Genomic DNA, 27,992 nt, shown 5'->3' with positions numbered 1-27,992 from the left:
AGAGAGAAACAAATCATACAAAAGTCACAAAATAACATTACAAAAGCTGTTAAATACCTGTCACTACTGAAATACACAGTTATGACTCATTTATAAATAACAATAAAATACTTGCTACAGTAATGAAAATAAGCCTGGGAAGACATAAAATGACTTAAAATGTCAACATATTAATACACGGTGAAACTTCAAACATTTTACATCCTAAAAATAAAACAAAATATGATGTGATTGAATGTGGTAGAGGGAGGGAGATGGATTCCTTTATCTCAGGTAATACACAATGTAGCTGCTGTAAAATTATGTCATGCTCAGCAGTGCAAGTGAACGCTTTAGGAACACAGGGTTACAGAAGCTCATTATCAGTGACAGGATGTTAAACTCACTTTTTTTCCTTAATCATACCAAATTCAGAGATGATCTGTAGAAAAAAATCACTTAACATGTATTTTCACTTACGGTAGTTTTACTCCGCTTGGAATTAAAAACTCACACCCACAGACTGAGCATGGAAAATTCATAGAGCTACATGCAGTAGAGCAACACCAGGGGGCAATATAGGAAAGTGTACCAGCCACACTGACATATAGTAGAGTTCAAGGTGCTCAGATGAGAGGCATCGAAGCCAATTATTCTATTAATTATCTTAACATCATGAAAACTTCAAAATATGTTCAAAAACATCAGAATAATGATACAAAATACCATAAGAGAAACTACGACGCTGACTGAGATCACATATAAAGTGTCAGAAGAGGTACGTTGAGTTTCCGTGACATAGAGAAACTGTAAAGATGAGATCTTCCTGAGAATGACTGTTTGTTCCACATCAGCTTTAGACTGCTGCCTGGAGCGACGCTTTATTGTGTCAATAGTTTGGGCCTTTGCTGTAGGGATCCCTCCTCATCATGCTACCGTAGCACATGGATGGGTCGCATATCCCAGGTTGGCCAGGGATACCAGGATTACCACTTTTACCCTCTGCTCCGTTTACACCAGGGGTTCCAGGCTTACCTGGAGGGCCTGGTTTACTGTACCCTTGGGGGCCCATTGGACCTGTGGACATGAAAATACAAAGCTGTAAAAGGTTCAAAATAATGGTGTAGAAAATAAAATTGTGTTAGAAACCTATCAAAGGCATTGCACCAACATAGCTTCCACATGACCTCCTGTACATAAAGAAAATTATTTGCAACAGCAATATTAGTCATGTCCCATGGTGGAACAGTGGGTAGCACTGTGGCCTCACAGCAAGAAAGTCGCCGATTCAATCCTCGGCTGGGGTGAGGCTTGTACAGTTGCCTTTCTGTGCTTGCATGTTCTCCCAGTGTATGCGTGGGTTCTCTCCGGGTACTCTGGCTTCCTCCAGCCGTCCAAAGACATGCATATTAGGTTAACTTAGGTTAACTGGTTTCTCTAAATTGCCCCTAGGAGTGAGTGTGAGCGTGAGTGGTTGTTTGTCTCTGTGCGGCCCTGCGATGGACTGGCGAGCTGTCCAGGGTGTACCCTGCCTTTTGCCCAAAGACTGCTGGGATAGGCTCGAGCTTCCCTGCGACCCTTAATCAGACTAAGCAGTTAAGGATAATGAATGAATGAATATCAGTCATGTTGTTCACCTGGGGGTCCAGGTGGCCCTTGATCTCCTGTTGTGACTCGACCAGCACTCCCTTTCTCACCTTTGCTTCCTGGTTCTCCTGCAAGCATAAGTTTTCTTGTTTGATCAGCCCTGCAGTTTTAATAACATCTTGCTGATCTGATGCTGCTTTTACCTTTGAGTCCATTAATACCAGGATGTCCTGGCCGACCAGGGTGGCCTGGCTGGCCCCTTGGACCACCAATTCCAGGAAGCCCTCTGATTCCCTGAGGCCCAGATGGACCTGGTGGACCAGGAGATCCAGGTCGGCTTTGGCATCTGGTACAGCTACTCTGCTGGTTGCTCAGCAACAATAAAGGCAGCTCAGCTGGGAGGATTGTCAATGAAAAGATTTCAGCAGGTGTAATTATGCACAATGAGCACAACAGTCAGTTTGTAACGTTACTCACTCTGAAGAATCTCTCGGCAGATTTGCCGAATGTGACTGTCTGACATTTCATTTGCCTGTAAGAAAAAGTCACAGATTGTGATAGATTTTCATTCAAAACCCACAAATATCAGAATTTTTTTTTATTAAAAACCCCTCAGTGTCACACATACAGATCTTCCTTCAGGTCCAGGTGGGCCAGGGGAGCCCGTATCCCCCCGCAGCCCAGGGGGGCCAGGTGGGCCTGACTGACCCCGTTGTCCAGGCTGCCCCATTTGACCTTCTGGCCCTCTCTGCCCCAGATCCCCTGGTATCCCTTTCTGACAAGAATACCACCCTCGTGTTAGAAATTCAAACACTTGTTCAGGTTGCATGGAGGTACACAAATCACTTTATTCAGCTTAACATACCTCCCCTTTCAATCCTGCTGGACCAGGTAAACCCTGTCAATCAAAGTCAGAATATATAATTAAGTCTACGTAAAGCTACGTAAAAATTAAGTCTACGTTAAAAAACTTCAAAATATGTGCCAATAATGTACATCAACATGCACAGCCAAAGGCAAGCTTTATGAATGCACAAATAAAGAATAATGGAAATATTACAAAAAACTGAAAGAGGCCAGAATTATGACAACAGAGTTAAACAACTCAAAGTGCTGTTGCTATATTATGAGTTTTGTACTAATCAACCTAAAGAGCATGAACTTTAGTGCTTGTAAGTTTTCAAGAAATTATTTGTTCTGTTAGTAGATGCCATCTTTTTTCTGACCTCTTTCATGAAGGTTCACAATATAAGGTTTACTAACGATGCTGTTGTAGTTACGTTAAATGATCTTACATGAGGGAGTAATTTTCATGGTTAAACCAAGAATCCGGATACATAAAAATACAAATTTCATGTCTTCTTTTCATTAAATAGAGTACAATTTACCAAAGGAGGCTTATTTTTCAGCACCAATAGATATTCTATACAACTTATTCCAGTCCAGCATTGTGGGGAAGCTGGACCCTCTCCAAGTAATTAATAGGTAAGAGGCAGGGTACACCCTGGACAGGCTGTCAGTCTATCACTTGTTTTAGCACAAATACTAAAATGCTGAGGCAAAAAACTGTTTTACAAAAAAGCATATTTAACAAAAAAGAAAAAAAAAAGAAAAAAGAAAAAACTCACTTGTATCCCAGGCCGGCCATGCCCTCCTTGTTCACCCTTCAATCCCTGTTGAGGTAATTATTATATTCATATTAAAATAAAAACTAAGATCTTTGATTTATTCTAACCCTTATTTTACAAGTGCAAAGGAAATAATTTTTAGTGTCTTGACAGATCAACTTTATTGTGTTTAGAAATTTCAAACAATTTACGAGTTTGCCAGCATTACATATCAACAGATACTGCAAGTAACACAGCTCCGTATGATTCTGCCATTAGCAGGCTAACAGGAAACAGGTGAGTGTGCCTGAATTGGGTATTAAGGACAAAGCTACAAAAGCATTTGATTTTGCAAGTAAGGGTTGGGTTGGTGAACTGATTTATGCTAAATTAGCCAACAACATGGCACCATACAATCCACTTAGACAGGTTCACATGGTCAAGAAGACTAACTGAAGGTCAAACAGAGCATCAAATGTGTGGATGAACGAGGATTTGAGTTGCAGTATTTTGAATGTGGCTGATGTATGGGGATTTTCACACACAACTTTTTCTAGGGTTTACAGAAAAAGGTCCAGAAAAGGGGCAATATCCAGTGAGTAGCAGTTGTGGTAACGAAAATGCTTGCTGATGTCAGAGGGCAGAGGACAATGGGAAAATTGGTTGAGGTAGGGGATAGTGCCCGACAAGGTGTCCATTATCAGAAATTAATGGCCTTCGCAGAGGCAACCGTCCTCTGCTTCACGTTGGATGGTTCACGCCTCCACATCGTCCATTTCTAACAAATGGACACCTCAGAGGGCATTATCCCACTTACACCATGGTCACTCACAGAGGAAATAATATAAGATCAATCACTAATATGTTTTTCACTGTTAGTCTGCTCAGGCGCTTCCTGTTAAAAAAATATTCTATTTAATGTCTCTTGTTGTGGTGTTGCCAAGGTAATCACTGTTGGCAGCACCTGCAGCCCGTTCGGCAGCAGATACCATTGCAACAACTCACCGATGATGGTGAAATTTGATAGTGTTGCAGGATGTGTGTGACTGTGTGGTCCAGGGAGCTCAGTATGTATGAACGTGAGGAAGTGTGTGCGCAGGGAGCGCCATCAGGTGATCGAGCCTGAAAGATTAATGTTGGACAGAAGTAGGGCTGCAACTAACGATTATTTTAATCGTTGACTAATCAGTAAATAATTTTTTTCGATGAGTCGATTAGTCACAATTATTTCTGCCACGCCCATCATCTGTGCTTCCAGTTGACACAGCTGTTTTTACAGCCTCCAGTATGTTTTACCCCACTCTCTTCATTTACATCATTTGAATGTCACCCTGATTCCCAGTCAGTCACAACATAATGTCCTTTAGTAAGTGAAAAGAATGACTCCTGAAACAGTTGAATATTATATTTAAGCTTAACAGCATACAACCAATTTATTTTGAAACATTCCAACTTAGCTATAGCGTCATATCCAAGCTGTACAGAATTTGCCTCAAAAAGAAAACAAAATAAAATATTTTAACATCTTAATTTTTGTAGAATTGCATTGAAATGATTATTTACATCTCGAAAAAGGTAAGGTAAACAAGGGCCAGAATCCTTTAAAAAATTCCTGAATCAAAACGGTGATCGGGATCACCACCAAAATTAAATCACTTCTTCCTTTTCACATTTCCAACAACTCCTGAAAAATTCATGAAAATATATGTCACAGGGGTGTCTGTGTGTGTGTTTTACACTCTATTCCTCCCAAGATAGGTGCCTTAATCAACACCTGATTGCTGTCACCTAGGAGACTGGACCAGGTGCGTGGAGATTGGTCGGCAGAGCCTTTTTCTCCAGTGTTGCAGGTGAATGCGGCAGAGGAGGCTGGAGCGCGACACAGAGCAACTGGGAGAGGTGGAAGCCGAGAGCAACTCCGACGGCAGGGACGGAGGAGGCCAAGGATGCGGAAAAGGATGCGAAAAGACTGCAGCAGAACAGGGACGCTACGACGGCAGAGCAGCGGAGTGAGTGCCGCGCTCAGGAAATTAAGAGGATGCCATGGGCGGGTGGAGATGGCCCGACAGGCAAGAGAGGATGCCTTGGCCAACATGGGAGGGGTGACGTACACTACACCCCTCCGCTAAGTACTCTCTTATTTGACTCTCTTGAAAGGTGGATGACCACAATTCCAAACGTCTGGTTTATTGCATGGTTTTTATTTGTTGGTGTGACATCGGGTTTAGAGACTTTCTCCCTTGGTTGCAGTGGATCCAATGTCGGAGGAGTGGTCACAGCCCTAGAGGGATCCGGACTGCCGACCACCAAAGGAGCATACCCCTTCGCGTCCACCAGAGAGAGAAAAGAACTCAGACTCCCTTTTTTAACTTCCTGCCTTTTAATAAACTGTGTGCCCATTGTACTGTAAGGACCCTGTGTGCTGACTGGCAGTTTGCTCCTCGGAAGAGCTGGTCATTGGTTCATTCGGGGCGAAAAAATCTCTTCCCCGTTACATGTATCCATAATGTTTCAAGTTATCTTGAAGACAAACAGATAAACCCCGGTAAAAGCATAACCTCTTTGGCAGCGGTAACAGCACATCACTACTTGGTAATGCTAACTTTGCCATCTGGAATGCTGGTAACCATGACTCCATGGCACTTTTGTTTCAGATGCTCATGCAAGACTGTTGTGCTGCTGTGGTATGCCAACTTTGCATGACAGACTACACATTTCACCTGTTTGAAACTTTGTTTAGCGTGAAATTTCCCCAAACTTTGGAAATAGGTTGCGCCACCAATAGTTTGTTAGTAGTTTAAACAAAGATGCTGCACAAAATGACAATACTGCCCCTAGCACTTCCTGCAGTGCTTTAAGTCATTTGCTTGCTGTTTAGAGTTCTAATACTGTCTGGAAAGCTGTGGTTGGTAAATGGCGTTAAGTTGCCTGGTGCAATGTTGTATAGCAAAACCGTTGCGCGCGTTTATAACGAGACGCATCAACAATGAAATTTTGAGGCAAAGAATTTTCATTGTCAAATTGTTGCAGCCATAGACAGAAGTGCAGCCCCTCTACTTTTAATGGATTCCAATGAAAATATAGTGATGTATATTCACAATATGAAGGAAATCTGGAAGGATGTTCAATGGTTGGTTTCTATAACAGCATAAGAAAAATTCGCCCATGGAAAAATCTAAATGCGAACAGTATGGACCTTTTTAATTCTTGAAGATCATTGTGAAATTGGCCGAACTGCTGGAGCATTAATGCAGAGAAACACGCATGGTCCACTTAACCGCTGCAGTGTGACGTCAGAGCCGCTTTGTCAATCTTTGAGCGATCTGGAGCTTCATTACAAACCCATTATTTAATACAGTTGAAACTATATATCTTATATGTAGTGACTGATTTCAACTAATGATCTTGATTGAACATCAACATAATACAGTACTCAGATGGGGAGGGATCAGGAGACTTTTTTTTTTTTTTTCCCCTTTCTCCCTTTTCTACTCTGGTTATTATTCAACCTACAGTCTAAATTAACCTGAAAATATAAAATAACTCAAACTGGCAGATACATTAATTAGTAACCATGGGCCACTGTTTGACATAGTCTTTCCAGATATTCTTTCTGTTTTGTCCGTTAGTCACTAACATTTCTGTTGCCACATTTACCAACTGGTGTTTAAGGGAACACAATGATTTAAAATTTTTCAGTTATTTGATGGAACTTTTTTTTTTAACTGGTGTCCCATATCACTTTTTAACGGACACCCTCCAACCAATCAGAATCAAATATTCACCTAGACCATGGTGTAGAATACAATACAATCTGTGAATACACAACTCATCCAGCCTTGAAGCAGATTACCACACCAAGTGCTACCCCTGTCAGCTGGAAACTGGAACTGAAACTGGAAACTGAGACTACAATTCACACAGACTTTGATGTAAACAACATTGTAGGGATTTTTCATCCTGATTTGTATCAATGGTTCGAGATGGTGGTATTATGGGGGATATTTCCTTGGCACTTTGTGGGCCCAACACCACAGCCAACCTAGAAATTACCTGACCATATCCATCCATATATGACCACAGTGTACCATCTTATAATGGCTACTTCCAACAGTGTCTAATGGCTATTCCAGCTCATATCATCTCCAACTGCTTTCTTGAACATGACAATGAGTTCACTGAACTCTAATGGTCTCCACAGTTACCAGATTTCAATCCAACAAAGCACCTTTGGGGTGTTTCGGAACTGGAGATTCTCATCATGGATGTAAAGCTGACAAATCTGCAGCAACCAAGTGACCAACATCTCTGAGGAATGTTTCCAACACTTTGAAGATTTATTATTTATTAACTCCAGAAATTCTTGGCTTTTAACCAATGCTGGACTACAGGCTGTGGGCAGTTGTATTTCACCACCAGGAAAGCAATTCAGGGTTAAGGACAAGTCTACCTTCTGACCCCACAAAGACAAGAGACAGGAAAAAAAGATATTACTGACAGTGATGTGATGATGCTTTGCATTCACTGGTTATTAAATATGTTAAATTTGATAATGAATTGATATTGATGTTACTGTTAATTTAAAAAAAAAAAAAAACAGACTAATGAAAGCTACTTTTTTTGCAGGAAAATCTTATCTTAGCAAAAGCTCTGTTGAATGTTAAACTAATGCAGGGTTGTGGTCTCAAACTCTTACCATGTCTCCTCTTTCACCTGGATTTCCTCTTTGTCCCTGATCAAAACAAAGGCACAAATTATCACTTTATGGTCTGTTTTGTGGTTAGAGCATAAAGACACATAGAAGACTTTTGTGTATGTGTATGACTACTTTAACATTCATGAGTGAACAATAACATTTGAATGGATGAATGATGAAGACCATCAGGATGGGAATAAGAATAGTACAAATACCTTGCTTCCTTTTAGGCCAGGCATGCCTGGGTGCCCCGGCAGGCCTGCTCTCCCCGGTTCCCCTGAACTTCCCTTTAAATGAGTTCAGATAAATATAAATAGTTAAAGAAAAAATAAAATATTACATTTATACACTGCAGGATGTAACACTTGATTTATACTTAAATGGTTTGCCAATAAACAAGTTTATTTGTTTACTAATTTCATTGTCACTATTTAAAATTAGACTTGAAGCCAAGTGGTTCACTTTAACTCAACTTTATAGCTATTGCACCCTTTATTAAATCAAAGCGCTCTACAGATTAGGACAAACACATCACAGCTAAAGGTGATTTATTGAATTTACTAGAATGTTAAAAAAGAAACTTACCACAAGTCCTGGTGTTCCTTTTATCCCTGGACTTCCACTTTCACCCTTATTTCCCTTAATAAAGACATACCCCTTCTCAGTTAACAGAAAACATTAATTAACATAACATTTGTGCAACATCCTATTACTAACGGGAGATCAGGTTTGCTTTTCATATTCTTATAATCCATTTTCATTTATAGTTCCATGAGAATTGGGTTTTGTGAAGCTACATGCCTAATTGTGTCGATTAATTTTGTTCTTTCCAAGTTGAACAAAAGTAAAACCAGTGCTACCTGATTGATTAGTTTGCATTTGTCTGCCATTTACAAACATATTCATTTCTCAAAATCAAACTGACTAATGAGAACTGATTATGAGGTTGAACATCAAGACCAGAAAAGTCAATTTGTCCTTCATTTGATTAAAGTTTCACTAATGAAAGCCTTAGGGCTATTATTTTGTAATGTAGCTCCAGTGATATGGTCAGGGAATTGTTACTTGCAAGACTGTTTTAGCAAAATAATGACCAACCAGAACATGGAAAGCTCAACCAATGTTTTTCTTTCTTTTATTCCACTCCTTGACTAGAAAGATTCAAATATGCCAAAACTATCAGCATTTTGCAGTTGAGTGCATTTCGTATAAGCTTGGAAACATGGGGCTAAGGAATATGATGTCATAAAACACTTTGCTGCTCAGTATTTCTTGGCACTCGTGCTATAGTCAGTTAAAGTCAAAACACAACTCTGACTGCAGCAGTATTGTTGCCAACCTTAACTTGTAAGGAGATCACTGCAGTTTTCAACTCTTCTTGCTCACACATTTCCAACTAGTTCTCTCTACAGTTCTCTAAGAGATGGATTAAATCATATTGCAATATAGCTATTAATCCACCCTTTTGATAATATTAAACTTTGTTAATGTCAGTAACTGGCTGAAAGTCAGTCTATCTCTGGATTCGGGTCTGAGAAAACATTTTCAAACAGTTGAAAATATTTACCTTGGGTCCAGTGGGTCCTCTTAAACCAGGTACGCCAGGTAAACCCATTTCTCCCTGTCGGAGAGTGAACATATTGTAAGTATTCGGATTAAATTTAAATATTTGGTGCACACTAAATCTAAATGTAAATAGTCCAGCAACTCTGTTCTTACAGATAGTCCAGGAGACCCTTTGAAACCCCTTGATCCAGGTTCACCAGTTTCCCCCTTAAATGAAAATCATGCTCATCAGTAAAAAGAAAATCACTGTGAAGGATGCTAAACTAATGTTGAATTTACATTAAACACACACATTAGGAACCAGTTACCTTTTGTCCATTCAGGCCTGCAGTTCCTGGCAATCCAGGCATACCCTGGAAGCAATCAAACACACTATTACACACATCACAGATACAAACTTTTTTGCAGACTTTTTTGGGTCTCATTTTTCAACTAAATTCAGTCTGAACAGTATTGTGGCAATTCATCCAACTTTTGCGTCAGTGAAGAGACAGAGATTACCACTCTGCTCTGCAGAAAGCAGGACTTTGCAAGACCAACAGTAAACAATGGAGAAAACAAGGGTGGCAGACAGTGTCGATGGAGCTAGTCGATGGAAAGAAAGTGATGTTGTAGACCTAACTGATGCACAGTCAGTTCAAGGTCATATACTGTTCCCACTCAAGTCAAATAGCTCTTATGTAAATTGAGATTAAGAAAAAAATCAAATTAAGTTTTAAGTCCTGCAGTGTGATTGCAGTCTTAAAATAATTTATACTTGCATGGCGTCTGCATGAGGTATCAGCATCTCTGTAACCAACCTTAAGTGCACCTCAACTTGCAGTTCGGTTATATGAAATTGTGACTGGTCGGTTTGCAATGAGGTGACCTCAAAAGAAAAACTGCAGTACAATGCCATAACCCTTCCCTCGAGTGTCAAACACATTAAATCTGCTTGAGCATTCATGTGGAAATGATGGGTTAATCTTTTTTAAAGGTGCATTTAGGACCTACCTTTGTGCATGTGGTACTCACATCACCACCTCACACTGGCTAGACAAATAGCTCAGCTCCTTCTAAATTCTATGAACTGCAGCTCAGTTGTGCACACTTTTATTTATAATTTTTTAAAAATGTAATATGTAGTGACCATATAAATGGCAGAATAAAATGATTTACAAAGTTTTATGTCAATGATTTAATGCACAAAAAGTTAATTCAATTCCCTCAATTCTTCAGTTTTCTGTTTCAGTTACTTTTTTTGTGATTTATACTTGCAGATGTTTTGTTGTTGCTTTGCACTGATGTAAGCAGTGTGTGCATAAAGAATAAGGAAGACACATTTAGATGGAGTCACAAACAGATTCAAAAGTAAAGATGTTAGCAAGGCAGGAGCTCACAGTGAAGCCTTGTATCTTTTTTTATAGTGAGGAATCCATCCATCCATTCTCCGCTGCTTATCTGTGGTTGGTTTGCGGGGCCATCAACCTAGGCAGGGAACCCCAGACTTCCCTCTTCCCAGCCACATCTGCTAAGGCATTCCCAGGCCAGCCGAGAGCCAGCCATCCCTCCGGCGTGTCCTTGGTCTTCCCTGGGGTCTCCTCCTGCATGGACGTGCCCGGAACACCTCACCAGGGAGGCGTCCAGGAGGTATCCTGACCAGATGCCTGAGCCACCTCTCGATGTGGAGGAGCAGCATCAAAGGAAGTAAAGTACTGAGGAAGTAAAGTACTATTCCTGTCTCGCTGGATGCATGGCTTCACTCCAGCTGTGGTGGGGGAGAAATGGCTTACATCCTTCTGGAGCAACTGACTCATCTTTAGTAGACCCATCACAAACCTTTGGACAAGACTTTTAATCATGATCAGTGGGATGGCTGCCCAGTTGAAACATTTCACCACAGCATTCCCCCGATGAGTTACTTTCACTGCCTTAGATAATGGCCCAAGCCCGCTTGTTATATAACAGGGTTATCCTGGGATGAACTACAGGGGAAATACCCCTAATTTACTAGCTGTCGTGGTAGTCTCTGTTCTGCTGACAGTTACCACACTACAAGCTTAATACAATAAAAAAAAAAAAAAAAAAAACTTTATGCGTGCAACTCTTTATCATCCATAAAATCCACAACTGTGTTTTCTCATTTTACCATTCTGTTACCAAGAATGTTATTTCAGATTAGATGATTTGCAATGCAGCATTCAGGGACAGTTTGTTCAAGTCCGAAGAACAAAAGGGTGTAATTTATGTTTTATCATTATAAATTTGCAAAACAATAAATTAAATAATTGTTTTAACTCTGAACATGTACAGTTTTTTGTGCATGTAACAACTTACAGGATGGCCTTGCCTTCCATCAGCACCAGGAATACCTCTGGCTCCAGCTTCGCCCTTTATGCAAAGGGAATAATAAACATATTTAATTAAACTCAGTACCTTGCACTCTAGTGTCCCTGTGTTGTAGATTCTACAAACCACAATGGATCAAATAAATGTAAATCTTTTTAAAGGAACAGCTTTGATTTCTCACTGAAGTTGTCAACTAGTGATTGGAAAAAGAGATGATGGACACCAGCGTCTTTATGTTTCAACTGCCAAGGCTGCTAAACATCAACAGCACAAATTTTTGGAACCGATAACTCTTTTAGGAATGTGCACACTTATCCAGCTATGTGCCTCTTTTATTCCCCTCATCCCTGACAGAGCTTTGTAACATGTAACACTGTCCAAACAAACAGACCTTCTGACCAGCTTCCCCTGGAATTCCATCTTTTCCATCTCTCCCAGGTGCACCCTGAAATCAGAGAAATTATTATTATTCTTATGATTTACACTATTATACCACATAAGCTCTGGGTTGATTTTAATTGGTTGATAACATACAGGTTCTCCCGGAAAGCCAGGTGGTCCTGATGGTCCCATGCTTCCTTTTTCTCCCTGAAAATGTGATCATCCAACTAAAGTTGTAACATTGTGTCACATTTAACATCTGATCTGTTTTTTTAGCCAATATGAGAGTTTGGATACTTACCATTTGACCAGCTTTTCCTGGCAACCCTAACATTCCTGGTACTCCTGTTGAACCCTAAAAAAAGTCAAATAATTTCAAATAATCATTGATGCTTTTTCAGGGATAAGTCATACTTTCCATGCTCTAAACCTGCCTGCCTTATTTTAACATTAAGACTGTGATCCATCAAAATCAGTTTGACACTCTGATCAGTTGGGACTCATTCTAAGTCTGAATGATCACAAATTTATAGTCAGTATTTGACATTAGGAATATAAACAGTGACATCTTTTTGGACTATTGGAGTTGGACTTAGTCAAACAAAGCAATGGGTTTCAAACAAAAAGCATTTGCCATCTGCATTAATGTGCTTTTGAACATATACATATGGTTACATACCAGCTTGCCTGTTTGTTTTGTTGTGTGCCTGAAGATTGGAAAAGGCCTGCTGTATTAATTTATAATCATCTTGATGATTTCTATCCCCAAATGGGAGGATGTGAGCAGATGCAATTGAGGGGAAAACAAGGCTCCAAGTGAACCGGGGTTTCCCTGTGGTTACCTAAAAATAGTAAAGAAAGAGCAACTCTCGTAGCTCTCTAAGGAAGAGACGGCATAGAAGTCAGGAAATATGAACAAAGTTAAAGGGTCTCTGATGACCCTTGCAGCTTTGCAGCAAAGAAGTCTTGTCCCAGCGTGAAGAGTGAAGAAGCTATATTTTTTACTCCCCCAAGAGACTGGCTTTATATTCATAACATATGTTTTCTGGCGTGATTGATGCAACCATGTTCGAATCTGAAGTTGATGTGTCTAGCAGGGACTTCCTGACAATCTTACTTTTGATCTTATAAAAGCCTTGACAGGTAAATGTGTTTTTGTACTCTTTAACTACCATTTGTATTTTGTTCTCCAGAGACTAGTATCTTTCATCTTTGGGGGTCAGTGCATTGAGAAACTATACTTATTTTCGAAGCATTACCTGAACTCTTAATGACTAATACTGCACAACAAATAGCATGTAAATGAGCAGAACTAAAGTCCCCATGATAAAGTCATAAACTTCAGCACCTTCTCTCCTGGTTGTCCAGGCAGTCCTGGTAATCCAGGCACGCCCCTCTCACCCTGAAAATACAGATTTGTATTAAAAATGCCTTATTATGATTAGAAAGTAGTGCCACAGGTCTTTGAAATGAATTGTGCCGCAGATATGATTTGGCATTTCTACCGAAGCACCAGTCCTCCCTTGCTCGCCTTTGTACCCGTCTGCTCCTCGTGGTCCCTGACACGAAAGACACAAAAGACAGCTTTAAATTTTCTGCCTCTTGATAATGATTACGGAATGAAATGTTGATTGGTTAATTTTTACTTTACCTCTATTCCTGGTGGACCTGGCAGACCTGGAGTTCCTCTAACGCCAGGGATGCCCTTAAGATTAAAGAAAAAGGGGGAAAAAAGATAAATGGCAATACATGTAAATCCTCTCAGCTGTGTTCCTAAGTGATTTGAGCTTGTGAGGGGATTTATCCTCTGAGCTTTTGGTCATGCTGTAAAACATATGGTACAATTTGGTATGCTTCCATCACTACAATGCTGCCAATATTGCTATGGTTAGGGGTTTTCTTACTTTGCAACTCGGAAAAGATAGCATTTAAGCAAATGCACCTCTATATTTGTTAAGCAACGCTGACCATATAGGGTCAAAGAAACATAATGGATATTTTAACTGTGATGTTTTTTTCCCATTGTTGTTAGAGCCCACTGCTGATGATTATGTGCTGTATGTTTGCATATTGAACTATACAGTACTCACAGGCTTACCATCAGCACCAGCAGGTCCAGGCTGACCAGGCATCCCAGCACTTCCTTGTTCTCCCTACAGAAAGTGCAAGACCACGATTCAGTCATGTGTGACTATAGCAAATTGTTTGCATTTTGCAATCTTAAAGCTGTATAATAAATCCATTTAAATGATCCATGGCAACAGCATGTTTCCTCCCGAGTGGATTTAATTCATCTATAAACTATGCTGAGTGAGCTAGTTCATCGAACGAATGATGTTCTGCAAGGGGCCATATGGAACATCTGCAAGCCAGGAACACTCCCAGCATTTTGGATCTATTAGTAAATCTTGTAAAGGCATAGTAGTGACCTTATAAACACAAACATGCTGGAAACCATGAAGGTTTCATAAACAGCTTTTTTTTTTTCTCTTTCTTTTTTATCCAAGTCAATATCTCTCTGAAGTCTCTGAAGGCTTTTGTGACAAGAGCTGCTGTTACTTGGTTGATGGTTTTGTGATCAATCAAGACAAACATTTAGGTTTTATTCACCAGTTTGTCAATTTTCCATTCCTATCAGTTCACACAGGGAGTGGTCTTGTTTTCTTTATACACAATGTCAGGTCTCACAGTGTCCAACAGATGAAAAGAGGCCACATAAAAGTTTTTGATTTTCAGTAGAGTATTCATGAGTGTACTTCAGGGGATAAAAGAACTCAAAGCACCTAAAAAGAAATGCTTCTGACACAAAGAAAATCTCTGTTAACAAGTTCCAGTGAAAGTAGTTGGACTGGAGCGATTTGTAAAGCACAACCTCATGTGCTCATCGTGTGATTGTCTGCAGCATTTACACAACTCCTGGCAGTTCAGTACACATTTCACCAGGTTGTGCTGCAAGGGGAGAGGACCTTTTATTCCTGTTTCATAACAGAAAAAATTAAGTTTTTTCCTTCCTGAGTTTACATTTAAACTTACACTATGAAAGATTAAATAATTATTTCTGTCATTTCATTCTATAAGACCACCATGGCTTTGTAGTAAAAATCTAAACACAGATCAGCCCAACAGGCAGCGTTTTCACTCCGACACAAACACAACAAATTTACAAATTAGTCAAGTCCATTTATTTGGAGTCATGGTCCATGGCAAAATATTTACTAAGAACTTGATTATTTACAAAAAAACTGAGAGAGAAAAATAACAACTGACCTTCATTCCTAGAGCTCCAGGAGGTCCAGGGGGACAAACACAAGGTTGTGGAGACGGTTCAGTGTAATCTGGGCTGTTTGAGCACTGTAATAAAAAAAGGTCACTTCATATCAAGTCTAGGTCCTGCCCAAATGTTTTGACATTAAGGTTGCAGCTGTCAAAATTAATATATATATATATATATATATATATATATATATATATATATATATATATATATATATATATATATATATATATATATATTCATACATATGGTATTCTTTTATGTTTTTTTCTTTTTTTTGGAGTTTCAACTTGATATTGAATCTACAAAGAGAATGTGCACATTGAGACAATAAAAGCAATAATCAATGGCAAACATTTGAAATTTTAGGATGTTTCTCTTGATATTTCTATTCATCAGCTTCTTATTAAAACCAGTAATTTGGAAATCGCTTTGCACTTACAGCAATTTCCAAGCCAACACAACAACAAACACAGTTTGGGCCAGCAGGCAATAAAATGATATGTAGTGGGTGCAACATGTTTGACGCCTAGCTCTTGGGTCCTCCTCCGGCAAACTGTTTCATGCATAAACAGATGTGACTTCAAATTATGCTGAGTTCACATCTTCCCTCAAAAGCACTTCAGTTCATTGCATGAGTGAAAGATAAATCCTAGAGCACATTTTGTGCCATGCACTGTCATGACGCAAATGTATGGCTGCACTTTTGGGGCGTGCATGTTTGAAGAGAAACAGATGTAGTTGGGCAAGGTGAGAAGTAGGTGAAAAGAAGTTTTTTTTTGGACTAAAAGCAACAAATGTGGAGCCAAGTAGACTGTTGTACTTACAACTCCAGGTATTTCACACGCAGTCTCTCGGTTATTCTGCTCAGGGTCGCAGTAAATGCGAAGTTTCTGAATTTCAAACTGGAGACAGTGTAAAACAGGATATTTCTGTTAGAAACACAATTGCTGGAAATTCTCAAAAACCATACAAAACAAACTAAAGCTAGTACGGCAGTGACTGTGCAACATGTAGTTCAGTTGTGTCCATGCTTTGCCACTAATGAGCTGAAATTACCATTGGATTTCTAGTGAAGGAAAGATAAGTGCCACAGCTGGGCAAGTGGGCAGTAACATGTTGCCAGACCTCCCTGAGTGTTCAGAAGCAGCAACATTACACTAATCTTCCATGATTTGGGATTTTGTCGATGCTAGTGGTAAATTAACTCCAGAATCTCTTATTGATTGTTCCCTTCAGTTCCCATGTGAGCAGAAAAAAAACTATCCTCATGCACAATTTAGAACATTTGTGGCCTCATTAAAATTATTAGAAGGGCTGGAAGCTGGGGGGCACAAATGAACCTTCAGTTAAAACCAAATAGCTGTGTAACAGACAACATTGACTGATTTGGTTTAAATGCAGATACAGGTTTAAATATAATCAAGACATGTGGATTTGAAGGCTATTTGATTAGTTATGGTATTTGATATTACTTTGTTTTTTCATAAAATGCTTTTAGTGGCTCAGTTACAAAAATCTGTTTCCAGTTAGAGAAATGATACTTACATAAGAACATTTACCATGTGAAATGATTCAAAGCTCTGTGATCCAAAGGATCGGCACACATAATTACTTTAATTGTCAAGTTTTTTAAAAATATATACATCAGTAATGATGTATCCAAGGAGAAGCTGGCACAATTAGAAAAGTCATAAATGAAATATGTTGTTCTTCTGACTGATTGACGTCTCTTTCTTCCATAATATTAAATTATTTTACTGACCAACAATCATGGCACAATTATTTCATGCCAAAGCCACATAACAGCTTCAATATGGGTTTAAGACATCTAAAATATATATTGTGTTAAATCATTTTTACATTACAAAACTTTTTGGCAACTATTTTGCCATGTAATTATGTTTGCATTAAAACATACAATGTTTGCATGGATGTATTTGCTTAAAAAAATCTGCTAACCTTATGTCATCATTCAGAGGGCAGCATAATTATGATGTAGAACAAATGCAAAAATTGTACCATTTGAGACAAATAAAACACCATTTGTAAAACCTTCTAGACAAAAGAGCTCATATTTGCCAGGGATTTAATATCCACAGTTAAATATGTCTCTTAGGAGGTAGCAATAAACTGGTACCATGTAAAGCGGTTTAAAACATGTATACGGGAATGAACCAACGAGTATTAAATGAAAATTGGTTGTTGATGCCGACAGACTTACTGGCACTGTTGTTTCCTTATTGACATATTTTCCAACTTGGGTTTTGCCATTGATGAAAATACCAACAGAGGGCTCCAGTGACAAAGTTTCGATTTCCAGGTCATCAACATAAAGAGTTACATCCTCTTCAGTGACCAGCAGCCGCAGTTGGTGCCATTTCTCATCAAACAGTTTCTTTTGTCACAGAAAAAAAATGGGGGGAGATATTAATCCAGGGGGCATATTTAGATGACTTTATAAGGAGACTAGAATCATATATCTCACTATGTTGCAACTGTTGTGCAAAATGAGGATAATAAAGTGATTTTCCATTCATACTTACCAATAGATCGTTTAAATATGGTAATAAAAGCAGGTACTACAGAGTCTTGTACCCATGTTATCTAGTCTCATGACACTGGCTAAAGTCACACTGGAGAAACACTCAGCAGACATAGACGTCAGAGAGAAAGAATTCACTGTACTAATACAGAGAGGCAGCACAAACTCAGACATGTAATGCCACCCTCTAGTCTAAAGACTGCCTAAAACTAGGTACTAAGAACTGGGTACTAGAAACAAAGCACATCTTTTCAGTTAGAGGAGTAAATGAATACTGGGCATAAAAACATGCAAGATATTTCCCTAAACTCAGAACAGAACCCTTTCAGTTCTTAGTGGACTAGGTAGAATCTGAGTCATTACGTCCTACCAAATGTCCTACTAATATGACTCTGACATCCTCTCTCTGCAGACCCCAAACCAAAAAAGAATCTATGTCCATGTCATGTATGTTTTCTTTTCATTTGCATGTAGCCTGCTGGTGAAGGTTGTGATAAAAATAACATAGCAGTAATGCTTGATGATAAGCACAGCTATTCGTGGTCACGAGTTTGAAAGGCATGCGACCATGATAACTAAACTGTGGTCTTAAGAATGATTATTAACATGGCAGAAACTTGTATTTTACTTCATTTTATAATAAATTGTGATTAACTATAGCATCGTTGTTTAGAGAGGACACTTAATTTTGCTGCTTGAAATAGATGGTTTGAAATGCTGATTGGTAATGGGTAAGATGGTGATCAACATGAAGATTGGGGGGCCTGGGAGAAGACATGTCCATCAATGGATGGATACCACATGCTTTAAGAATGGCAGAAATGCAAGAATTCTTCCAAATACTGTACATGGCACCTGAAGACATGAGGCTTTCCACGTCTTTCCAGCTTCAGTTTATATAAACTAATGGCTTACCCAGTATCTTGATGCTGTATGTATTTCAAGCCACATGAAAATGTCAAACTTCTGTAATTAATTGCAACAAAGAACAACAACCTAGTAGTTTTGTGATGGACTAACCTCATGTTGAAATTGATGACCATACACTAATGTGAGGGTCATTATTTATTAACAACTTGTGACCCTGCCTTACTAAAGTTGTACTCTAGATACAGTACTAATTTTTCACTTTAATGCCACCACAAAGGCTCAATGGACTGAGGACTGGTGCTGTATCATGCTCAAACATTTAGTCAGGCTGCATCAGAGCTAATGATGAGAGTTGATTTCACCATGGGCTTATGTGTTTGTGCCCCTGGTAAAAACATCACATGTGGATACAGAATGAAAGGAAATATTAAAGGTGTATTCAAAGTCAAATAACTCAAGATAAAGTTATTTAAATATAAATGTTACAAATTAAAGACACATATATCTTAACTTGTAGCCTACAACCCCGTTGTGCAGTACAGTGGTATTGTCAGTTTTCCAAACTAATGGGATTACCATAACAAAATCACCAAGGGTTTGTCTTAAGACTTGAAAAGTAACCCTCTCAGATTAAAATCTGCAATTTAAACTCACCCTTGCTGTCTGTTGTGAAAATGTAACAGTTTGAGTTTCACTCGGTGCCTTGCTGGTTGTGGTGAACATTACTGTACGATCCACACCGTTTAGAGTCACCGCCATCTGAGGTTCCCCGTCAAGAGTCTGTATTCGCCACAGGTCCCACTCCTCCACAGTCACTGATCCTTTATACCTCAGTGTGGCCACAAAAACATATGATGGAGGCAGTCCATCTGGAAAAAGGGTCCTGGGAGATCACACACAAAAGGCAGTTGACTTGTGAATACACTGACGATGACAACTGATGTAAAAATGTTTGCATGATTACCGTGTGGCTTCACTCAAGTCAACACGAGGTGTTACTTCATATGCTTTTGTGCCAGAAAATGCCCCTTGTGTCTTCTTGGCTTTCTTTGCCAAATTTAAATGGAACAGAATATCGAAACCCTTTTCATCCCGGGAATCAACGGGAATTCTGGCTGGGCAAACAGTCTCTGGAATAGAAAAATGTATTTGAAAGAAATATGTATAGAGAGAGAATAATGGAGATAAATGATGAACACCAACTAATCAGAAGTTACTTACCTTCACACAGCTTCTGCCGTATGACCTGGATAATCCTGGAAATGGCTTTGTAGTCCTCAACGGAAAATACATAAGTTGAAGATGGCTTGTTTGCAATATCCCTCAACTCTGCCTCTTCTGTCGCTGAGCCCACACCAATTGCGAAGAGAATAACTCCTTTTTTCCTTGCTGTCTCAGCTGCTTTCAGCACCTCATCTTGAGACTTCCCGTCTGTGAGAACAACAGCAATTCTCGAAACGCCTGATGGGCCTCGCTCAGAGAGACCAAATAACTTGTCTGTGGCAAATTTAATAGCTGTCCCTGTCCTTGTGTTTCCTCCCATGTAGTCAATGGACTCCATTGCTTTAATGAGGTCTTTATTTGAGGAGTACTTCCCCAGAGGTATCTCTTGAATGGGATCGTCGCTGTACTGGACCACTCCAACCTGGGTAAACTTTTGTCCAATGTTGAAGCTTGTTGTTATGTTTACAAGCCACCGCTTTACTATTTCAAAATTCACATCTTCAACACTCCATGAACCATCGAGAATAAAGACCAAGTCACATGGTGCAGTTCTGCAACCTGAAGCAGAAAAGAAAAACAATGGAAACAGTGGAAAACAATGGTTAACCAAGACATATACAGTTTGATTAAAACGTGTATAGGAGCTAAAATGACATTGCCAGCTTCTATCTAAACACATACATGATGTCAGAAAATAGAGATGCAAGCATTCATACTTCTTAAGTCTTCATCTTGAGCGGCACAAAGCAAACTTAGGCACATGAAGAGGAGGCACCTTAAGACACAACGCATGGATGTTGCTTTGTAGCCCATCATGAAGTGGTATGGATATCCAACTGTGCACCTACAGGAAAAGCAGAAGCATGCTTTCTTTTGGATTCCTTTAAAAGAAGATGCAAGACGTGTGAAATATGTGGTTTCTTTGGGATTGTTGCATTGACAGAAGTTAGTGTGATCACTTCGTTCAAGGCAAAAGTGCATATAGTATGGCGACATTATGTACAATACACTAGGTTATGTGACAATAAATGTTTGCTTTCTTTCAGGTTTTGTAAAATACTCAAAAAGTCAAACATCTAATGATCCATGCACTGTATATACTCATATATTATCAGAATTTCACAGTGCGAGTTAATAGCAGAGTTCATATCCTTGCTGATACATTCCACATTCAAGCAAATATAAGATTTGTTATTATAACAAATGCCTGCAAAGATGAGTGCATTTAACTGATTCATCAAACATTTTTGCATTTTATTGCCAATAAGGCATTGTAATAGTGCTGGCTGTATATGCAAATAGCTACAAAAAATACAGATGTTTGTTTTATTTTGTAGCTATTTCTCTAGTGAATATAACAATATCTGTGATGAACAAACTGACATTTGATTATTCTGGGCTAAATGATTTTATAAAAGTAAAAAACTAAATCTCTACTAGCCATAAGAACAACTACATGGAAATAGTAAAGTTTTTTGTGTTATTGCTCTTGCTTTTTTATCACCTGCATAAGTGGTTGGTTTCTTGTATTTATTTATTAGCTGGTTTTCTGCTGGGAAAAGTAACATCTCCATTAAATTAAACTGGTTAAAGTGCTACTTCACAACAAAAAGCCTTCCCAAACAAGTGCAGCAATCCGACAATTTCTTTTGGTGACAATCATGAGAAAAAAATCTCAGTATCAACGGAGAAAAACCTCCAGCAAAACCATCTGCCTTGATCAGGAAGAGACAGAAATAATAATGCACTTATTATTTACCTGTCTCTGACTGGAGACAAGTTAGGGGAAACTGGCTAAGCTATGTCACAACATAAAGCAAGACAAGTATTACAACAGATAATTAATAAATAAATAATTAAAAACTTGAAATGCATTGATAAAGTGTCAGGCAACCTTTCCTCCAGAACAGCTTCATTATGATGTATGTACAGCATCAACATTGGGGTTAGTTATAAGAGTTCATTCTAAAAGAACACAGCACTATTTACTCGTTTAGAAATTCCTTTATATGTTCCAACATTAAACCAATTCTACAGTAGTTTCTGACCTTAAAACTTCCACCTTGTGACTTGTGATGACTGACATTCATTATGAACATTCCTGGGGCTTTCTTTTCCCTACAGCAGCTCAGAAAGCATACTTAATAATTTTGTATTCTAATCATGTGACAGCTGTCATAAGACACAATGTCACACACCAACAAATGAATGATCTATACACTGGCCTGTTTCGGATACACATTTTGACTGATTTGTTCGAAGACGTATGGGAGGGAGCAAAGAAAAGACAGAGAAAATAACAGAGCAACAGATATGACAAGACTCAATATTGGCTTCTACTCGCTGGAGAGCACAGAGAAGAGACAAATTAGCCTTCGCTAAGGGGTGCCAAAATGTAAAAAAGAAAAAAATATATCAAAGTTTAGTTATGCTGCCTAACTCATCGGTCCAAAGTCTCATGTTGATATGGAAATGGCAGAGATTTAGTGATTGTGACAGGCATTGTACAGGACTATAAAAACAGTTATGGGCATTACCCCATGTCGACCCACCAAAACTACAACAAGTAAACACAACCACTACTAGGGCTGCTACAATTTGATCATATTATTCCAGTTACGGTAGAACATTAACATAAGTAAAGAACAATACGATGGACATCTCGTTTTCCTGTTAGCTTTCATTATGAACTGGAGATGTTATCTTCTGATAAAGCAGAAGAAATATTTTTCACCAGGCTTTAATCGTATTTAACTATCTACATTTAACAGGGTTTCGCACCAAGAAAAAAAAGGCCAAAGAACAAAAGATGCAGAGCAGATGTTTTGCAATGTAGAGCAGACCACGGGATCCTGCAAACATCCACTGCTGTATAAGTATGATAAATTAGATTTTGACAAATACAGCAGATCTCCAACCTCTGTTAATTACTCTCTGATAAACAGAACGCCTGGTATAAGTGTAATTTACATGTTCCACCTCACAGAACTGATGGAGAAGTAGAATATTTAGTTTTTGCAGGGTGTAGGAGCACAGGAATCTGCAAACTTCGAAACCATTTGTTTCACTCACTCATCTGTTTAAATCTAATCATTTGAATCAACGAGAGGGTTAAACACAGTCTGCAGCTTTCTATCTACTGTGCTAAGTGTCCTTTTCTGACCTCATTTGTACTGAATCTATACTTTTAGCAAGTATACAATTCTTTAGTCCTGCGGTGAGCTGTACGTGAACAGTGCCGTTTAGTACGACACACCAAAAGAACATAGCAAGCACACATCGGGTAGGCGCACACACAGACCCAGCTCGCGCTGGCTACATAATTAAGGTGAACGTAGTTTGTCATAAAATTAGTGTTGGGATACTGAAGCTACGCAGCTCCGTCTACCTCTTACAATTTGAATCATTAACTGGTGAGAAGCCTCCCCACTTACATTTTTTCTTTCACTCTTTGACGGTCTTGCCATCGGAAGTCAAAAACAAAAATATCTTTACCAATGATAAGCAAGGAGTTTATTTATTCCCAGACACATGACTGCGTTAGCGCCCTCTGCAGCCCACTGCCAGCATTACACTCTGACTGTACGTTCAGGGCACTGGTCTGAATGGGCAGACGAGCTTTCTGTACAATTCCAAAATGGTTTGTTTGTCTGTCTCTGATCTGATACATTATGATTTACAATATTTCATCAAACCGTTCAGTGACCCCCAGTGAGGTACTGACAGACTCATTGCTATCATGTAGAGACAATTGCCATGCTGTTGTTTTTGTGACTTTTTATGCTGCTGTTAAGGATCATCTTTGTTTCTTTGCTGTAGCCAACATGTTCATTTCCATGCTGAAGAACTAATGAAGAGTTGTTTTATAATGGACTGCCCTTTTAATGGTGTTTTTCTTGCCCTCTTAACCACTCTAAGCAAATAAGCAACATTCATCTATTCATGCACAGGTATGCAATTCTTACTTTTTTACAGTCTTGCATGCTACACAATGCTTTTTCACTAACACACACTCACTTACTGGACATAAACTCATTTGAGTCACAACATGTAGATTAAGGACGCTGGGGATCAAACCTGTTTCCTGACCTATTTCCTTTGCAATGGTAGGATAAAAGTGATCATTTAGAACAAAAACTCCTTAAAATGAATCTGCAATAACTGGAAATGACAATGGCTCAAATCATGTCAGGAAAATTGTTCCATAGCATAACACAATCGCCAGATCTCCACACAGTGCAGGGTTTAGAATTTGTTCTTTAATTAGTCACCACAGTAGTGCTCAAGTGTACCGGCACCATCCCATTAAAGAAAAGGCTAAACCTAATTCAATATAGTCACTCAAATAAGTACAAACTAAAAAAAGTTATAATGAATTAAAATTAGCTAAATTGTAACTTAGTAAAAAGAGACACTGCTATTAAATTGAGTGTCCAAGACATTTAGAGCACTTTGCTGATGAGCAGTGGGCCAGAAGGCGCTGAAGCTGAAGTTAGATTGGGAGATTGAGAGTTACAAATAAATAAAAATCCAAAAAGAGGTTGTTTGATTGTTTTAAAGCACTGTTCAACACAATATTAGTTTTTAGGCCCCATCATGATTATTTTTAAATATTTAAGTTGAACCGCAATGCAAACACAACGGATTTTCATTTCAGTGACAGCTGCATTATCATCTTTATTTAATGGGAATACACTTGAGCACAACGGTATATTCCTCTCCAAACAGAATCTCACTGGGACTATTAAGTGAAAATCCCATCAAGCCTTTGCTTGCTTTTGGTAACATCCAACCTCTTTAAACTGCCACAGGTCCTGTTTGACTCTCCACAAGTCCATAATTTAATTATCTACACCACCAACACTCCCCTGTCATTCATCTTCTCGGTGTACTCCTTTTCCTCTCCACTTTAGCACACCTAAGCATTTTCCTCTGATGCCTCATCTACCACATCCTCTCATGGTACTGTCAGCTTCTCTAAATAAACAGCTCGCTGAACCTGTGACCACAGCTGCCCAAAATCCAATGCTCATGGTTTCTGTGGGATTATCAGCTGTTTCCTCAACTCTCTGCCCACTCTTGGCGCAAATACAATACGCTTGCCCAAAACAGCTTCACTCCTACACTTTTCCTCCCTTATGGATAAAACCAATTGTAAAACCTTCCTTCCTCTTAGAACATTGAGTAATTCTAACCAGTGCCTCTCATGTACTGCTAGCACACTTGTGTTATTAGTGTGCCATTCTCAGTGTAAGATTATTTTACTTCCAAGGAAAACCATTCCAAAACGAGGGACACTGTCATTTTTGGAAGATGCCAAATAAACAAATTGTACATTTGAAAATTCACTTTTGATTTGCTTCCACGCTTTTTTTTTTTTTTAACTTTCCTGTTCCTTAAAACTATGCATCAAATATCCTGGTGGTGACATTTTACCTTTAATTACTCATTTTAACCTGACTGATTGTCTCACTCTCTCCTCCCAACCATAACATTCCCAACTCTACACTTTCTCAACAACATCCTTGGTGTGTGTGAGTTCCAGCTGTTGACATGGGAGAAACAGAATTTAATAAGGTGGTGGCAAAGCAAATGCCACAATGCAGAGTTTGTCCTTGCTAAATGTACAATATCTTACAATAAACATGCAATACTAGCATTACTTCATAAATACGCATTACAGCATTACTGTAGCATTACCGCTACAACGGGGTGACATTATATGTTTGTAGAAATTAGTTATATAATCATGTTTTTGTGGTTGCATCTTTTCAAGAGTTTCCAGCATGTTCGAGCTCTGACATCTCTGAAAGGAACCAGTTGTAAATGAAGACCAGACATGCTGCACGGTACAAAACACAAGACTTGTGGAAGGAATTTGACCGAACTGACCATACATCTTTTAGCTTCTTCAGGTTGTGGCACTTGTAGGTCATTGAAACAGTGGCTAGGATATAACCCTTGGCCTCCAAATATTTTTATTCCAGTGCAGCCAGAGAGGGGTCAGACACTTCTATATGACTGCATTTTTCCACCATGTAAACTCAGCGTAGAAGTAACACAGTGAGAGGGGGCGTTAAACTGCCATGGTTGTGTAAATCGTTTTTCTTCAGAATTTTTCCCCACAAGAGAGCTGGAGGAGGTTGTTGGAAAACCCCATTGGCAGCGTCCAGCTGCGAGGATGACTTTCCCCTCGACTGACTTTCCCCAAACTGAGTATTTCTGCACCTCTGCTCAAGCCACATGGAATTCATTTACGCCGTCAGATGGTGAAATTCCGGCTGTGGACACTGACCAAACACATGTAGTCATGATGAAGAGAATCAGTCTTAAATGCAACATCACAGGTGCTTTCTCGGCTTGAAATCAGAACGCATGCACAATGTAGCAGAATTAACAGGTGCATTTGGGCCACAGCTCCAGTCATGTCTGATGTTATGGAGCAGAACAGAAGTTATTATTCTCCATCTTTTGGTTTTGGGTGACTGAATGGCAAGACGTAATGCTGTTACATTTAACCAAACCTAAGATGGAGTATGCTCTGAATACAACTTTCACATGACGTTAAGTGCCGAGGCTGTTGTCTGTTGCAGAATTTAATCAGATTTATGTGAGAATCGGTTTAGTAGTAGTTCCAGCTGGAGATGCTGTTCAGGAAGCTGCTGAGAAAATGATTTCTCACATTTCCCCACATAACATCTTTCTTGTTCATGGATGGAGACCTCACAAAGATTTTGATAACAGTATTAGACGCGAAGATATGTTTCACCATGGGTGGATCATTTTTCAAAAATAAGAAAAAAGCAAGAAAGAAAAATGACAAAACCTTGTAACTATCAAGCTACAACACACATGAAATAAAATCTTTTCTTACATTTTATGCAACTGCAAGTTTTAACTCTATTTGAACTGTTAAAGTTATAGATATCTGCTGTATATTTGGCAAGGGGACGTTGCTCCATTCCAGAAACAACAACTGCTGTTCAGCATGTGCAGCAGTTGCCAAGACCAGTGGGATTTATTGCTGCCAAATTCTTCAAGCAACAAGGGGAAGCCAAGCCCTATCAGTTGTTCTCTGCAGAAATCTGTTCAAGTCATCCAAACAGTTAAACAACACCTTGTAAGACTAAAGTTCATTGAGGTCTCAATTTCTCATAGTATATCAGTCAATTTGTTTATTGTCAGAGATGACTTTGTTTCTATTCTTCCCTGTCAGCAGAGACGATTGATCATGCCGCACATGCGGTTCTTAGGTTGGGAAAAACTCTATCAGTGCAACACATGCAATGCTCTGGTGCACTATCTGGTATGTTTGCAAAGACTCAACTTTTTACAAATGAAAATCCTTTGTGTGAGAAATTAAATAGGCTCAGTAAAAATTGTTATATGATTTCATTCATTTTTCCTTTATAAAAGAAGAGCTGCAGAAACTATAGCATAAACAAAAGACTTTAAAATAATTATGCTGCATATTGTGAATGTTGCATAAATTGTAAGACACTAAAGTAAAAAACTACAGTGACATGCATTTACTGCTGAGGATCTTAGCACTGATTCTACTTCATAGCATGCAGCACAGTGAAAATTTTGTTAGATATGCCAAAATCAGACTTCTATGTTCACCTCAATATCAAGCCATTCTTTCTCAGAATACAAAATTCTTTTTAGTGCTTAAAAGCAATGTACATATATTACAAAACAGATGCATCATTACATACAGAAATAAGTACAAAGATGAATATCTAAAAAGCTAAATTACATCTCTGAAATTTCAGAAATATTACAAAATCAACAAAGCAACCCAAAAGTTACCAGTAAGCGTCCAAGCCTTTGTGCAAATTCCAATTAATCCTCTCATTGAGAGCCAGGGATCAATACTGCTCACAGCTCTGGGTTTACAGAAACTGGACTTGGGGAGAAGTGCACATGTTTCTC

At 38.9% G+C, this 27,992-nt stretch overlaps 1 protein-coding gene across 4 annotated transcripts; it reads right to left on the bottom strand.

The window, feature by feature from the left end:
* Positions 1 to 3: 3 nt before the first annotated feature.
* On the bottom strand, positions 4 to 27,992 carry col21a1 (collagen, type XXI, alpha 1). Of its 4 annotated transcripts, none has more exons than XM_079248398.1 (29): positions 27,870 to 27,992; positions 20,774 to 20,901; positions 20,055 to 20,615; positions 19,798 to 19,963; positions 19,488 to 19,716; positions 17,643 to 17,816; positions 16,246 to 16,323; positions 15,412 to 15,495; positions 14,235 to 14,297; positions 13,796 to 13,849; positions 13,650 to 13,703; positions 13,493 to 13,546; positions 12,446 to 12,499; positions 12,298 to 12,351; positions 12,155 to 12,208; positions 11,752 to 11,805; positions 9,744 to 9,788; positions 9,589 to 9,642; positions 9,437 to 9,490; positions 8,455 to 8,508; positions 8,085 to 8,156; positions 7,870 to 7,905; positions 3,195 to 3,239; positions 2,432 to 2,464; positions 2,195 to 2,341; positions 2,044 to 2,098; positions 1,770 to 1,961; positions 1,617 to 1,694; positions 4 to 1,056 (listed from the first exon to the last, which is right to left on the bottom strand). In XM_079248398.1, exons 2-29 carry the CDS (start codon positions 20,871 to 20,873, stop codon positions 869 to 871), a joined length of 2,886 nt encoding a protein of 961 aa, XP_079104524.1. In that variant the 5' UTR covers positions 20,874 to 20,901; positions 27,870 to 27,992; the 3' UTR covers positions 4 to 868. The 4 variants fall into 4 exon arrangements, with proteins under 4 accessions (XP_079104524.1, XP_079104523.1, XP_079104525.1 ...); XM_079248397.1 differs by lacking the exon at positions 27,870 to 27,992 and adding an exon at positions 23,492 to 23,581; XM_079248399.1 differs by lacking the exon at positions 27,870 to 27,992 and adding an exon at positions 23,492 to 23,581 and having other exon boundaries at positions 1,677 to 1,694.

Source organism: Telmatherina bonti (assembly GCF_933228915.1).
Source record: "Telmatherina bonti genome assembly, chromosome: 11".
Lineage (NCBI taxonomy): Eukaryota > Metazoa > Chordata > Actinopteri > Atheriniformes > Telmatherinidae > Telmatherina > Telmatherina bonti.
Note: the sequence above shows the minus strand (reverse complement) of the source record. Positions and strands in the feature narration are given on the sequence as shown.

What these genes read in the sequence shown, in the direction of transcription:
- col21a1 (XM_079248397.1), bottom strand. An exon ending in AAGGGAGGACTGGTGCTTCG is followed by an intron (nt 13,547 to 13,649) that starts GTAGAAATGCCA and finishes CTGTATTTTCAG; the next exon opens with GGTGAGAGGGGCGTGCCTGG. An exon ending in CTGGACAACCAGGAGAGAAG is followed by an intron (nt 12,500 to 13,492) that starts GTGCTGAAGTTT and finishes GACTTTTTTTAG; the next exon opens with GGTTCAACAGGAGTACCAGG.